This window comes from Monodelphis domestica, chromosome 1 (assembly GCF_027887165.1).
Source record: "Monodelphis domestica isolate mMonDom1 chromosome 1, mMonDom1.pri, whole genome shotgun sequence".
Classification (NCBI taxonomy): Eukaryota; Metazoa; Chordata; class Mammalia; order Didelphimorphia; family Didelphidae; genus Monodelphis; species Monodelphis domestica.
Genome location: NC_077227.1, coordinates 52,777,209 through 52,791,554, shown reverse-complemented (window position 1 = coordinate 52,791,554; position 14,346 = coordinate 52,777,209). Strand labels below are relative to the sequence as shown.

General features: G+C 48.2%; 2 protein-coding genes across 3 annotated transcripts in view; one reads left to right on the top strand and one right to left on the bottom strand.

Moving 5' to 3' along the window:
• Positions 1–10,418, top strand: part of VSIR (V-set immunoregulatory receptor) — a 39,251-nt gene extending 28,833 nt beyond the window's left edge. The window contains exons 4-7 of the mRNA XM_007505632.3: positions 3,054–3,161; positions 5,771–5,798; positions 8,705–8,892; positions 9,115–10,418. Of these exons, the coding sequence (XP_007505694.2) occupies positions 3,054–3,161; positions 5,771–5,798; positions 8,705–8,892; positions 9,115–9,152 (362 nt within the window). The 3' untranslated portion in view covers positions 9,153–10,418. The remainder of the gene's footprint in view (positions 1–3,053; positions 3,162–5,770; positions 5,799–8,704; positions 8,893–9,114) is intronic.
• CDH23 (cadherin related 23) overlaps positions 1–14,346 on the bottom strand; it is a 655,553-nt gene that overhangs the window by 88,019 nt on the left and 553,188 nt on the right. The gene's annotated exons all lie outside the window — the stretch shown is intronic.

The following is a 14,346-nucleotide window of genomic DNA, read 5'->3' as shown; positions in this document are numbered from 1 at the left end:
TCTGGAGGATGAGTTTGTTATCTCCTCTTCCCAAAGTGTTTTTCCCCAAGGGAGGGGTTCTTAACCTGGGCTGGAGAACTTGTTGCTGTTTTAATTTCATTTTATCTTTTGTTTTGAATTCTCTTCCCTTAACCCTAACTCCGACCCATCGAGAAAGCAAAAAATCATTTGTTTAAAAAACATTGTGATCACTGTGTTTCCATAGAACTGATTTCCTTTGTGCATCTTGTTTTATATATTTAAACGCATGATTTTGGCAAGGAGTCTGTGGCACAAAAAAGGTGGAGAGGGGGCAGCTGGGTAGTTCAGTGGATTGAGAGTCAGGCCTAGAGACAGGAGGTCCTAGGTTCAAATCTGGTCTCAGATACTTCCCAGCTGTGTGACCCTGGGCAAGTCACTTGACCCCCATTGCCTAGCCCTTACCACTCTTCTGCCTTGGAGCCAATACACAGTATTGACTCCAAGAGGGAAGGAAAGGGTTTTAAAAAAAAAAAGGTGGCGAACCCCTGCCCCAGGGAGCCTGGCATCCCTTGTTCTCCCTGCCTTGCCAGGCTTTCTCTTCTTTCTCACTTCCTATGGAGCCAGGGAACATGCTCCAATGACCTATGTCCAGTCTTTCCCACAATGCTCTGCTGTTTTCATGGTCTGGCCCATCGCCTCCTTCCCCCTCACCAACTTCTCCCTTCTCCACCCCAACTGGCATTACCTCCTCAGGAGGAGCCGAAGCTGACTTACTTTGGAAGGAGAATAAAGATGGTGCTCGGTAAGGAGTGGAAGTCCCTTGGCTACTGATTAGAGAAGGATACGCTTGGTTATAAAACAGCAGCCTCCTTCCCTCTCTGCCCCTCTGGTTAGTCCAGTTTGCCATCTGTGAGCCACCATCTATCTTCCCTAATATGGATTAATCAAGGCAGAAAGAGCTGAGTCTGATTGAGCAAAGTCAGAATGGCAGAATATCCTTCCTTCTTATCTCTCTCCATTAATTCTAAGATGGAAGAGCAGCAGGGGCGGCTAGGCAATTAGGTTTAAGTGACTTGCCCAGGGCCACACAGCTAGGAAGTGTCTGAGGCCAGATTTGAACCCAGGACAAGACCTCCCACCTCTAGATGTGGCTCTCATTCTACTGAGCCACTGATAAGTAGGTTTAAAATACCTGAAACCTGGGCTCTTAAGTAGCTGACTTTGCCCTTGTGTTTATGCTGCTCATTGAGAACAGCTCAGGTGAAATCTATTTGCTGCAATGCTGCGATGCTGTTTCTGCCTGTTGGGTTGGGTTGCACTGGATGGCAAATGAGGCTCTTTCCAGACAGTGTGGTATAGGGGATAGGGCAATGGGTTCGGTCAGAGACCAGAAGGCCTGGATTCCATCCTGTCTCAGGTCTGTATTGATTAGGTGATCCTGTGCAGGTTGCCTAAGTGTTCTGTGCCTCTGTTTCCTCCTCTGTAAAATGGGAGGTTTGGACATGATGGCCTTTAGGCTCCATCCCTTCCAACTCTACATTGAGGATCAGTAAACCCCAAGATTCTCTGTTTCTCTCTACCATTTCTCTCTAAGGTGTTAAAGGGTTGCAATGTGTAGAGGAAGTAGCCACAGTGACGGAACCACAATGTTTTTTTGTGTATTAACATACTATGGCAATACTTAAAATTGAGCCACTATGGCGCTCCTCCAATACCTTCTTGTGGTACAGAGGTGAGTCTGGGGTTTCCTCAGCCTTTATCAGTGTAGCGCAAGCTTTAGCCACTCTGAGGACATCGGACCAGCCCGTCTGTCAACTAAAGTCCGGAACAAGTTCAGAGAGGTTCCTCACCAGGCCTGAAAGAACTAAAATCATTGGCCAGTGGAACTCTTAAAGGGTGCCTACTATGCCGCAGAGAGGCTTCCACAGAGGAAGTGGCAGCCACATTTAAGAAAGTACAACTGAGTTCTCAGCCTCCTCGTTTGCTTAGCAAAATCCTCAGCCCTTTCTTCACTGATTTTGTAGAGGTAAACATTGAGGCCAGCCCTGGATCCAAAGATTCAAGTGGGCTGGACTAGCCAGGGAGGGCAGTTCTCATGAGAGGCCAAGCCCAGATGCTCCCCAGGGCACGGACTGAGGCTGAGGAGGAAACTGTGTCAAAGCTGGTTGTGGTCAGGAGGGGACATGTGTTAGCTGCTGTCTTTTGGAATCAAAATGATGGGGTGTTAAAATTAGCTAAGGATCTCAAGACTGGAAATAGCACATTGTCTCATCTTGTTTCCCTTGCTTGTGTTTTGGTTCCCAGTTTTGGGGCTGGGATATTTCCTGCTCCCCCTCCCGCCATATTGGTTATCTTGAATCGAAAGAGCAGAATGGAGGGAGAATCAAAGGGCAGGACTTTTATAGACCTGGTCCCTATTGAGGGGAGGTGGGCTGTGGCTGCCCTGGGTGCTAAACTTTGGCTGTAAGGCTTGGGTTCTTTTAGGGAGCCAAGTTTATCCTTCTCAAGACAAAGGAATCTTCTTCCTTCCTTCCTTCCTTCCTTCCTTCCTTCCTTCCTTCCTTCCTTCCTTCCTTCCTTCCTTCCTTCCTTCCTTCCTTCCTTCCTTCCTTCCTTCCTTCCTTCCTTCCTTCCTTCCTTCCTTCCTTCCTTCCTTCCTTCCTTCCTTCCTTCCTGCCTCCCTCTGTTTCTTTCCCCCCTCTCTCTTTCTTCTCTCTCCCTCTCTCTTTCCCTCTTTCCCTCCCCTTCCCTTTCCTCTTTTCTCTGTCTTTCTTTCTCTCCCTTTCCATCTTAGAATCAATACTGGTTATCAGTCAGAGGAGTGGTAAAGGCTAGGCAATGGGGGTGGATGAAGTGACTTGCCCAGGGTCACACAGCCAAGAAGTATCTGAGGCCAGATTTAAACCCAGGACATCCTGGTTCCAGACTCTCAACCTACTGAGCCACCTCGCTGCCCCCTGTTGCTTGCCCTCTCTGGACCTTAGTCTCTCCCTTGGGAAGTGAAAGGCAGATTTGCAGAACTCATTTGTCTCACACCCTTCCCCCGACCCAGCCTGAGGGACCCATCTTCAACATTTCTCTTCCTCTTTTAGATATCACAGCAGCAGCCTTGGCCACTGGAGCCTGCATTGTGGGCATCCTCTGTCTGCCCCTGATTCTCCTGTTGGTCTACAAACAGCAGCAGGCAGCCTCCAACAGGCGTAAGTATCTCTGGCGCCAGTGTGAATGCTTTCTTCCCCTGGAAGTGGGGGAACAGTGCAGACAGGGGTCATTCTCCTCCTTTTCCATGGAAGGTGTAGACCACGCAAGGCATCTGGGGGCCACGTGCTCGGCCGGGAATTGAACCTGGGAGTCAGGCACCTATGGCTGCCTCCCATGGGTCCAATGGCTGCACCCAATGTGGTCACATGGCTTGAATAAGGAGAGTTTGCTCCTTTTGCAGAGATCTTTGGCCTCCAGGCTGTGTGGCCTTGGGCAAGTCCATTGCCCAACTTGTAACAAGAAGAGGTTAGGCTAGATGATGTCTCAGATTCTTTATAGCTTTAACCTTTGGAGGCAATCTACAATATTAATTACTGTCAATCAGCAGAATTTGCTTAGATCTCACCCTATTGCTTACCAATACTGTCCCATCTCCCCACTCCAAACTGGCCATGGCCATACCAGGTCCTCAAAATTCCTAGGTTCAGAAACCATAAGTAGTGGGGCAGCTAGGTATCCCAATGGTTAGGGCCTGGGTTCAGATCTGGCCTCAGACATTTTCAGGCTGTGTGATCCTGGGCAAGTCACTTCACCCCAACTGCCTAGCCCTTGCCACTCTTCGGTCTTTGAATTCATCCTAAGGCAGAAGGTATGGCTTTAAAAAACCAACCATCAAAAGCCCAAACCCCACAAGTATTTGGCTGCCATACATGGTCAGTCACAACATGGGGCTTGAGGGCGTCCGGCCCTTGCTCTGGGTCATTAGCTGTCCAGAGATCTAAAGACGCTCCTTCCCTCCCTGGAGTTCAGACTGACCGGAAGAGGCAAGACTTACTCATAAAGCAAAGAGAGACCAACAGCAAGATGGCGGAATTTGGGGCAAGTCTGCTCGGCTCCTGGGTCTTCCAGGCGATCCCAAGAGCAGGGCGTTAGAGTGTGGATGGCCCAGAGTCCCTCCCTTCTCACCCCGGCCAGCGCTGGTCTCCATCCATCACAAAGGCGGAGGAGAGAAGGCAGGTCCCTGGGGCTCACTACCTGCTTTCCTTTATCTCTTGGGAACCTGGACAGCAGAGCCATGGCCGGGTGGCCAATCGAGCTCTCCTCCTGGCTGTTGACAAAGTCTGAGCCTCGCAGTACGATGTGTGAAATTTATTCTCAGCCAGAAAAGCCCAGACCGGACAGCTGTGGTCTCTGTTGTTTTTGTCAAGGCCCCCTGCATTCCCTTCTCCTGGGGAGGGTCCCTGCTGCCCACAGGAAAGGGGTGGTTAGAATGAGAGGAGGATAGGAGGGGCCCAACGAAGGGCCGTCCCTCCCTCCCCCTCAATTCCACCAGGGATCCAACTGCCCAGCAATTAGCCAGCAGCCTATCCGCTCTGCTCACACTCATCCATAAAACATGTTCATGAAGGCAAAAAATGGAAAAGGATGAGAGGGAAGGCAGCTCCCAGCCAACTCCATTGCGTAATCTGAGACTTATTTTCCAGATGAATAGATGGTTTCCGTTCCTTATATTCCAAACCACAACACTGTCCCCTTTATAGGACCAGAACAGAGAACTGTAACTCGGGGAAAACAAACTCGTCCACGTAGGAGGGGGCGGGAATGGCAGATCCCTCAGCATCCTGCCTCTCCACAACCCTAAGAAGGTCGCAGAGGGCTCCGCAAACTTCTTGGGGTCCACCCTGGCCCCTGCTGGGAGGCTTCCCTAAAAACCTGGCCCAGAAAGAGAGCCAAAGCCCTTGAGGGCTGACGGAGAAGCCGTCTGGAACGACCAAGAGAATACTACAGATGCTTCCTGGCCGCATGACCCTGAGCAAGTTACTTAGCTCTTATTGCCAAGCCTTTAGTACTCTTCTGCCTCAGAACCAATACATGGTATTGATTTTAAGACAGAAGATAAGGTTTGGGAAAAAATGTTAGTGAGTCAGTGAACGGGCACTTATTAAGTGCCTACTATGTGCCAGGTGCTAGGTGAAGCATTGGGGTACCAAGGAAGGCAAAAAAGAGTTCCTCCCCTCAAGGAGCTCACAGTCTGGGCCTGCTGCCCCATCAAGGTCCTTCCCAAGGTGCAAATATTCACAACCACCTGCCCTTTGAACACAACCATTTTTTTGAGATATGACATGACTGATAAGCAAAAGAATGGGAAGAGTCGCCCATCAGCTGTAGCTGGGGCATCACACAAGTTAAAGCTAAAGAGCAGAATGGGTTGCTGTCTCCAGAGAGGAAAAACAGTTAGCAAGCCATGGTCTGGGCTTCAGTTTAAGTGATGCTTTAGGTCTTTATTTAGGCCTGTTTCCATATCAAAGCATTGGCTGATTTGGTTTCCACCAGGGAATGGGAAACCATACTTGTGAAATGCAAATGGCGGGCCACTAGCGGCCTGCCCTCAGGATACCTACCACCTGTTAGGTCAACAAATAAATCATTGATTTATATTTCCTGCTTCTTAAGGCTGGGAAGACTGAAGAATCTGCTCACAGATTCTTTGTCATTGTCCTTTCATCTTTGTTCCCTGACATGTTTACAGACACACACCCAGCTCGCTACATATGCCCTTTCCCCCAAGGATTCCCTTCTCTGACCCAGACCCTTTGTCTTCTTCCAGGTGCCCATGAGTTGGTGAGGATGGAGAGGTAAGTAAGGACCTTTGGCGGTCCTGCTCCAGTTTCCTGTTGGCTCTTCCAAGTCTCTCCCTGCTGGAGAGCTTGGCACCGTCCCACTCTTCCTTCCTTTCCTTTAGTTTGAGGCTCTGTAGGCTGTCCCACACCCAGAAGTCCAGGCCAGAGTTTATGAGGAAGGGGAAGGGTATTCTTGGTCAGACAGGGCTAGCTGTCTAGAATCATCCTTTTCTCACTCTCTTTCCTTCCTTCCTTCCCTCTCTCTCCTTTCTCTCTCCTCTCCCTGCCCTCCTTCCTGCTTTCTGCACTTTCTAATCATGGTACTCAAATGAGCTAGGTGGTATGGTGAACAGAGCACCAGGTTTGGAATCAGGAGGACCTGAATTCAAATTTGACTTCAGACACTTTCCAGCTGGGTGATTTAGGCAAATCACTTAAACTTGTTTGCCTCAGTTTTCTCATCTGTAAAATGAGTCGGAGAAGGATATGTCAGACAACTCTGGGATCTTTGCCAAGAAAACTCCTAATGGGATCACAAGGAGTTGGACACGACTGAAATGACTGAATAACGACAAATCCTGAAATGTACCCTTGATTTGGAATCTGATGACCTGGATTCAAATTCCACTTTGGTCCCTGGCTAGGTGCCCTTGGGCAAATTCTCCATGATCCCTTCCAACTGAATCTCTGATTCCAAGAGCCTAGGAACCCTTTCAGAGCTTCTCTCCACCCCACATCCTCAGTGACGCATCTCACCCCAGGGCCCTTGCCCAATCTCTTCCAGCCTTCCCTTCCACATCTGCCTCCTGCCCCACCATTTCCCCTAGAGCTCTGCTCAGCTTGTTATCAATGAACCCTACTTTCTGTTCATGTATCACTAGATGTGCTCCATTTCTCAGGTTATATCATGTCTTAATTCAACCCAAATGCGCATGTCTGCAGAGGATTCCAAGAGGTTATTTAATTGGCGAAGAAGGTATTTCGTAGCAGAAGGGCCTCCTGGGGACCCTTAATTTATGACCACCTACTTCTTGAGGCCTTGTGGCTCAACAATAGGGTCTCTAGGGATGAACGGTCACGAGAGTCAGAGGCAGAGCTGCAGCCCAGGTCTTGTTCCTGAGGACACATAGCCCACGCTGGTTGCTGCCATTGGCCCTCCTCCTCTCTACACAGGCCCAAGGGTTCTGGATGCATGAGAAGGGTTCTTGCCAGGCACTAGATCTTGGGGGTAGCCGGGGAAGAGAGGGAGGAAGAAGCAAACAACTCAAAGATACCAAAACCAAGAATGCAAATTAGTTCTAGGCCTAGGCCAAGGTGCCAGCCTCAGACACCTGGAGCCTTTGGCTCAGTCCTGACTTGAAGTTCAAAGTATTAGAATACTTTAGTCTAGAGAGATGGAGGCTGGAGGGGCAGGGCCCGAGTCCATACTTTCATGAGTGGGATGGGAAGGGGGATGGACAGCAAGCCTTTAAGCATATGAACATGGGATGGAGACCCTCCATGCAGCCTGAGAAAGCTTTCCAGACAAATAAAAGGAAGTCATTTTACTTAGAATACTATTATCTTAGGGTTGGAAGAGTCCTAAAAGGGAAGCTCTTTCCCCCTCACCTCCACTTCCTGAAATCCCTAGTTCCTTTCAAGGCTCAGCTCAAGGGCCATCTCTTACACACTAGCCTTTCCTTTTCCACTCAACGGCTAGTGCTCTCACACACTTCCAATGACTTTGTGTTTATACTTGTCTATATATTTGTATTTAAGTATTTAATTTGTATTTATAAGTATTTAAGTCCAGGTTGTCCCATCTGGCTCTCCCTATCCCGGGTAGGATAGACATGAGCTATTGTAGGGTTATTTTTATTTTATCTTCGCATCCTCGGTGACTGGCATAGAGCCAGACACAGAAGTAGGCACTGAACAAATGTTTGTTGAATTGAAACGCGATATAAACATTACAAGAAGCTCCTGATGGAGGTGGACCACTAATCTCAGAGGTCCCATCCAGCTGAGAAACTCTACGACCCGAACATGGGTTCCTGTGCTTAAAGGAAGGAGGGAATGTTCTCAGCTGGAAAGACTTCATAGGACAGAGGCAGCTTCTTGAAGGGTGGCCAGGATTGTAGCAGGCAGAGGCGGGAGGAGGGGAGAGGATGATCTGGGAGGAGAGAAGATGACCGGAAGGTGTGGGATGGCTGGCTGTATTTAGGACAAATGGTGAGTAGAGTTTGCCTGGAGCGTAGGGTTCATGGAGGAGAGCAATTTGCCATGATGCTGGAAATCTCTAGTGGAGTCAGACTGTGGAGGGCTTTGAATGCCAGGCTGAGTTTTAACTTTATTTAGTAGGCAATGGGGAGCCATTAGAAGGGTCTGAGCAATGATCACATCTAGACATTAAGAAGATGTAGCGATCCCCACTGAGGGGATTTTGGCTTAGGTAGGGGCTGGTCTCCATGACCCCTGAGGTCCCTTCCAACTCTGAAATCCAATATTCTAAGATTAATTTCCCACCCAGTTCCCCCTCTACCCAGCTCAAACTAGACTTACAGAATTAATTATCCCAGGCTGAATATTATCATTATGATAATGAGCATAGGAGACATAATAGACTCAGGATAGTTTAACTAAGAATGCTTTAGGGCTTGTCTCCTGCCCTGGAGATTGATACCAGGGAGAAAAAAACCCAACCTCCTCGGATGCTCTGGTCATCCTACGTTGGTTTCTCTCATAGATGGGAGAGGGGGCCGAGCCTTGTTCTGGGGCCATGAGTTTGGTCTGGCTGAGAATCCCGAGTCCCAGGCCAGGGGGATGAGACAGGGAAGAAAGAAGTCCGGAATGAAGATGTTGGACCAGTTGGATACAAAGGAGATGTGGTAGATGTGTAAGGCTTTGGAGGAGGCTCTTTTAACGGTTCGCTTCTCTTACAGCAATGCTCAGGGTATTGAGAACCCAACTTTTGAAGCTGTGCCTCATGGGATACCCGAATTGAAGTCCAGGCCCCCTCTGTCCTACATGGCTCAGAGACAGCCTTCAGAGTCAGGACGGCACCTTCTCTCAGAGCCCAGTACCCCACTCTCCCCTCCTGGTCCTGGAGATGTCTTCTTCCCATCACTGGGTAAGCACAGCCTAATGTCATGCTCGTTATAACTTGTTATAGCTTTTTCCCATCCCACCTCCCAAGAGTCTCTGGGGGAGCCTGTAGGCCGTGAGAAGGAGAGAAGGGCTACATCGCATCATCCTCGTTCTCGATGTCTTAAGGAGTCACAAAATGCTTTAGCTTGGAGAAAGAGGAAGAAGGAGCAGTTTGGTCTCATTCTGCTTTTCTATCCTCTTGCAGATCCTGTCCCGGACTCTCCCAATGCAGAAGCAATCTAGAACTGCTTATCATGGAAGGAGATGATAATTGTATTGCCAAGGGAGAAGGACTAGAGACAGTGGCTCGTCTGTGGACAATTTCCCCCTTGGACGCATGGTCTATGGCTCTTTGGTGCTCTCTTGGCCTTCTCCTTCCCATGTATGGCCTAACAAGCTAGATGATCCCTTAGGATCCAACCTAGGGGGAAGAAAAATGCTTCATCAATCAATCCTACTGCCTCCTGGCTGCCAGAGAGATTATGGAACTTACTCCTCAGACAGGTTAATGATATATCAGCTGCATTCAACGTGCTGGGACTAAATGCTTGAATCTGTGATCCCCATAATACTGAGCCCTTCCTGCCATTGTGTCTTGGGCCAGGATAGAGCGAACGCCTCTCTTCTCCCCATACCCACTCACTGAAGGCCCCTGGACCATGGTAAACAGACCAGAAATTCCCTATGAGCTACCAAGTGAACAGTTGACCCTGGTGTCTAGGGAAGAGACCCTGCTGGCTGAAATCGAGGAGTCAAAGGCTCCATCCATCCATCCTGAGGTCTGTGTGCCTTCCTTAGCAGCGACTGAGACTTTGGGAGAGAAGGGGGTAATTACGGTGGGGAAGGAGCCCATCTAGCCAATGCAGAAGGCCTCCAGCAGCTGTGAATAGGTTAAGACTTGGGTCAAAGAAGATCAATAGACTCAGGGGTTCTCTTTCCCTTGCCTCCAAGCCCTCACGGTTATACTGGCCAGAACCAACCCTCCCACTCCCTCCACCCCAGACAAGAAGTACTTCTGGGCAATCTGGCATCTTGGGCAATCAAGGGTGGACCACTTGGGCTGAAATATCCTTTCCTGGCAGCTGGTGGGGAGTGATGGGGTTAGGGGTGGGCACTGTCATAGGGGTGAGTGAAGAGAAGGAACTCTTCAACAGCTGCTGGCTAAAGGGGGGTCCAGGATGGCTGAGGGGTTCTGGAGAGCCTGGACTCAGTGCTTAGATCTACTAATGTGCCCTGGTGGCTTTGTGGAATCTACCTGCCTTGTTTGGGTCTTCATTTCCTGAACTACTCAGGAAGCAGCACGATCCCAGCTGATGGAGAAAAGAAGGACAAAGGGGCACTCTGTAAATAATGAGGCATTGTTAGCACTCAGCTATGTGGTCACTTTTGCTGCTTTGAATTTGTACCTGAATTTGTATTTGTTTATATATATATATGTTATATATAAATAGATATAGCAGCTAATAGAGGACACTTTTTTGAATTTACAATTAAAGAATTTTTAAAGAACCCAGAGAATAATTAATTCCCTTTTTAGGAATATTTGCTTCGAGATGGAAGATGGAGAGAAAACCCTGTTGACTTCAAGAGACAGTTCCAAGGCATCACCTTCTCCAGAGCTCAAAATAGAATTCTTAGTCTAAGGGGCAATAGATAGATTTTTCCCCCCATCCCATATACATTTCTTCCTGTGCTTAGATGGACATGGCCCTCCCTATTCTACAATTGGGACCAGGTTTCCCAGACTAATGAGCTTTGGGAAGGATTCAGTCCAGTCTAAAATCTCGAGGTACCCCCCCTAGAAGTGCGGGAAAGAAAGAGGATGGGAGACTGAAATTGTGTGTCCCTCGATGCCCATCTGCTGCTCACATGGGTTTACAGCTGTGAGGAATGCACACTGGGGGTTTGGACTGGTATAAATAAGCCTATTTCCAAAGATCAGGTTTTCCTCCCTGTCCTTCCCATCTCCCTATCCAGAAAAGAAAAGAAGTATCTTCTGGCATAGGGACGAAGCTCAGAAACTCTCACTTCTGCTCCAGCTCACTCTGTCAGGTCTCCTTTGATGGGCTCAACCCAGGTGCCAACAGGAGGGGGAGGGCAATAAAAAGACCCTAATAGAGAAGAAGAGTTTGGAGAAATGGAATTTCACTCCAGTTACATGGAATGGAAGTGCCTCTGATTGCAAGGGACCCGGGAGGGACCCTTCCTATAGAGGCAGAGAACTGGTTACCTGTGAACCCAAGGAAGTGGATGGGGGACTCAGAAAATGGGGTGGGAAGTGGCAAGGAATAGAAGAGCCTGCTTTGAAGGGGAAGAATAGGGCTTCTGGGAGAACCCCAACAAGGAACCTTTGCTTTTCGAGTAAAGTATCATAAACTGTGTGCTTTCAGGTGATGATGAGTGATGGGGACGTAGACCTGCAGTAGGGAGGAGAGATCCCAGGATCCTTTCCTGGGGCCATTTCTGAGGAGATCCCGGTACCCAGAATGGGGCTGGGAGAAGGAGCTCACTTCTTAGCTGCCAGGTGGCACTCCTTAGGATTATATTCCTGTATTCATTTTGTGGCACTATTTTAAGATTGCTTAGAGAGGATTCTTATGGTGGTTTGAGATTCCCTGCTTCTACTCCACCATCTTGGCTCCAGAACTGGAAATCCTCTTAGATTATATCTATGGGCTACACTCAGGGTTTCTACTCAATGGAAGGGCCATCAATGCTTTTGGGCCCCCTGTCAGTTCTGCCCCTATTTCCCCATGCTGGTTATAACTCAGGCTCATGGTGGGGAGGGGATGAAGGGTGGATTTCTCCCAAGGGAGCCCAGCAGCTACCTTGGGGATAGGGCATGGCCAGACTCGGAGTCAGAAAGCCTTGAGTTCTAATCATGTTTCAGATGCTTGTGAGCTGTGTGATTCAGTATACTTCAACTCTTAAGCCTTAGTTTCTTCATTTTAAAAATGAAGGTAATAAATAAATGCACCTAATAGGGTTGTCCTGAGGATCAAATGAGATAACATATGGAAAGCGCTAAATAAATACTCATTATTGTGACAGCCTCTATGGTTTGATTAGAGATGTCATCATCATAAGAATTATAATAGCTCACACTGAAAGGGTGTTTTATATTCTACAAATGGCTTTGCTTTATCCAGGACTCCTCAGATGCCTTAGACTAGCATGAAGAGAGCCCTGGGTTTTATAAGGGTTAATTCCTGCTGGAACTAGATGCCTGGGAAGGCTTTGGGGATGGGCAAGCACAAGACATGTCTGCCATTCAATCAATGATCATCCCAGAGAAGACCAGAGAGGCTTCTTTCTCCCCAGGACAGCAGCAGATGGATAACATTTCCAGTCACATCTCCTCATGGAGAGTCTCTGTCAGGGGCAGCGTATCCATGGCTGGCTAATGAAAGCCTGATTTCCAATTGACTAAAATGGCATTTGTACTAATCTTGTTAGGAAGCGTATTTTCCTCATTTTACAGGTGAAGAAACTGAGGCTTTGAGGGGTGAACAGGTTCATCTAAGTTGCACTGGTAGTCAGTGGTAGAGTTGGGCTCTAACAAGTCCGTGCTTCCAGATTCTAAGACCTGTGTCCTTTCCCCATATCATGATCGCTTACATTTGTACCTTTTCAGTTCTATGCTTCTTTCTTTCTCTCTCTCTCTCTCTCTCTCTCTCTCTCTCTCTCTCTCTCTCTCTCTCTTTCTTTTCCTTCCTTCCTTCCATCCTTCCTTGCATACATCCATCCTTCCTTCCTTTTTCCTCCCCTCCCTTCTCCTCCCCTCCCCTCCCCTCCCCTCCCCTCCCCTCCCCTCTCCTCTCCTCTCCTCTCCTCTCCTCTCCTCTCCTCTCCTCTCCTCTCCTCTCCTCTCCTCTCCTCTCTCTTCCCTTCCCTTCCCTTCCCTTCCCTTCCCTTCCCTTCCCTTCCCTTCCCTTCCCTTTCCTTCCCTTCCCTTCCCTTCCCTTCCCTTCCCTTCCCTTCCCTTCCCTTCCCTTCCCTTCCCTTCCCTTCCCTTCCCTTCCCTTCCCTTTTCCTTCCTTTCCTTCAGGTGGTTTGTCTCAGCATATGCTGGGAGAATGGTGTGGTTGCATAGGGGCATGTACCTGTGTGTGTGTTTGCATGTGAATGGAAGCAACTTGGAAGGCCAGGCCTGGGCTGGAAGCAATAGGAGAGAGATGAGGCAGCCATCCACACTGGACCCAGGGCTGGGCCTGGAGTTGAGCTAGCTGTGAGCTCAGGGGCTCTTCTTTACTGGGCCTGTTTCCTTACAAGGGAGGAAGAGAGCTGGGGCAGAGATACCCCACTTCCTCAGCTGGTCTTCCTCCTGTGCAGACCTTTCTGCCTGCCTTATTTTTTTGCCCCTGAAAACGAGTCTTAGTGGTTTTCCTGTTTTCAGTGAACTGAACTCTGAGCTTCAGGGTTTTGACATCTTCATTCATCACCCCCCACCTCTATGCATCCCCACCTACCTCCACCCTCTCTACCTACCTTTCTGCTGCTGGGTGTGGAGTATCTCTGTGGCTTTTGCTGGTGTTATTATTTTTGTTGTTTGGACCAGGGGAGGAGGACCTGCTCTCCCTTCTTTGTGCCTGGGTTCAGCCTATGTAAACTTGAGGGCTCCCGTTGAGAAGTCAGAGCATCTTAAAATCACAGATCTAGGACTGGCAGGGACCCCAGAAAGCATCTAACTCAACCCCTCGGTTTAGAGATGAGGAAACTGAGGCACAAATAGTTTCAGTGATTTGCCTGAGATAATAATGTCTAACAATAGCTATTATCATCTTGGGATAATAAATAATAATAATGACAACAACTAACATTTATATAAATTTCTATGTGCTAGACATTATGCTAAGTGCTTTATACTGATTTTCTCATTTGATAGGCATTATTATTCTCTCCATTTTATAGATCAGGAAGGCAAACAAAGTTTGAATCTGAAGGCAGGTCTTTTTTGACCCCAGAACCAGGGCTCTATCTATCCAAGAACTAAGCATCAGAAACAGGATTGGAACCCAAGGACTCTGCTATCAGAGCCCGGGATTTTGGTACTATATCACTATCCTCTTAGACCTCTCCCTGAAAAGCTATGAAAGAAGAAGAATAGGAAGAGGATAAATATTGATTAAGCACCTACTATGTGCCAGGCACTGTCTCAAGTATGTTACAAATATAATCTCATTTGTAAATGATGTAATATTAGTAGAATGACCACTAGACACTGCTAACTAGGGTGCCTGTCAGCTAGGTGGGGAATGAATGAACAAAGTATGGTATATGGGACATGCTATAAGAAATGGTTTCAGAGAAAACTGAGAAGACTTCACAGGCTGATGCAAAGTGAAGTGGGCAGAAGCAGGAGAACGATGTCTACAGTGACAAACAATATTGCAGAAATAACCAGGTTTGACAAACTGGAGAGCTCTGATTAGTGCAA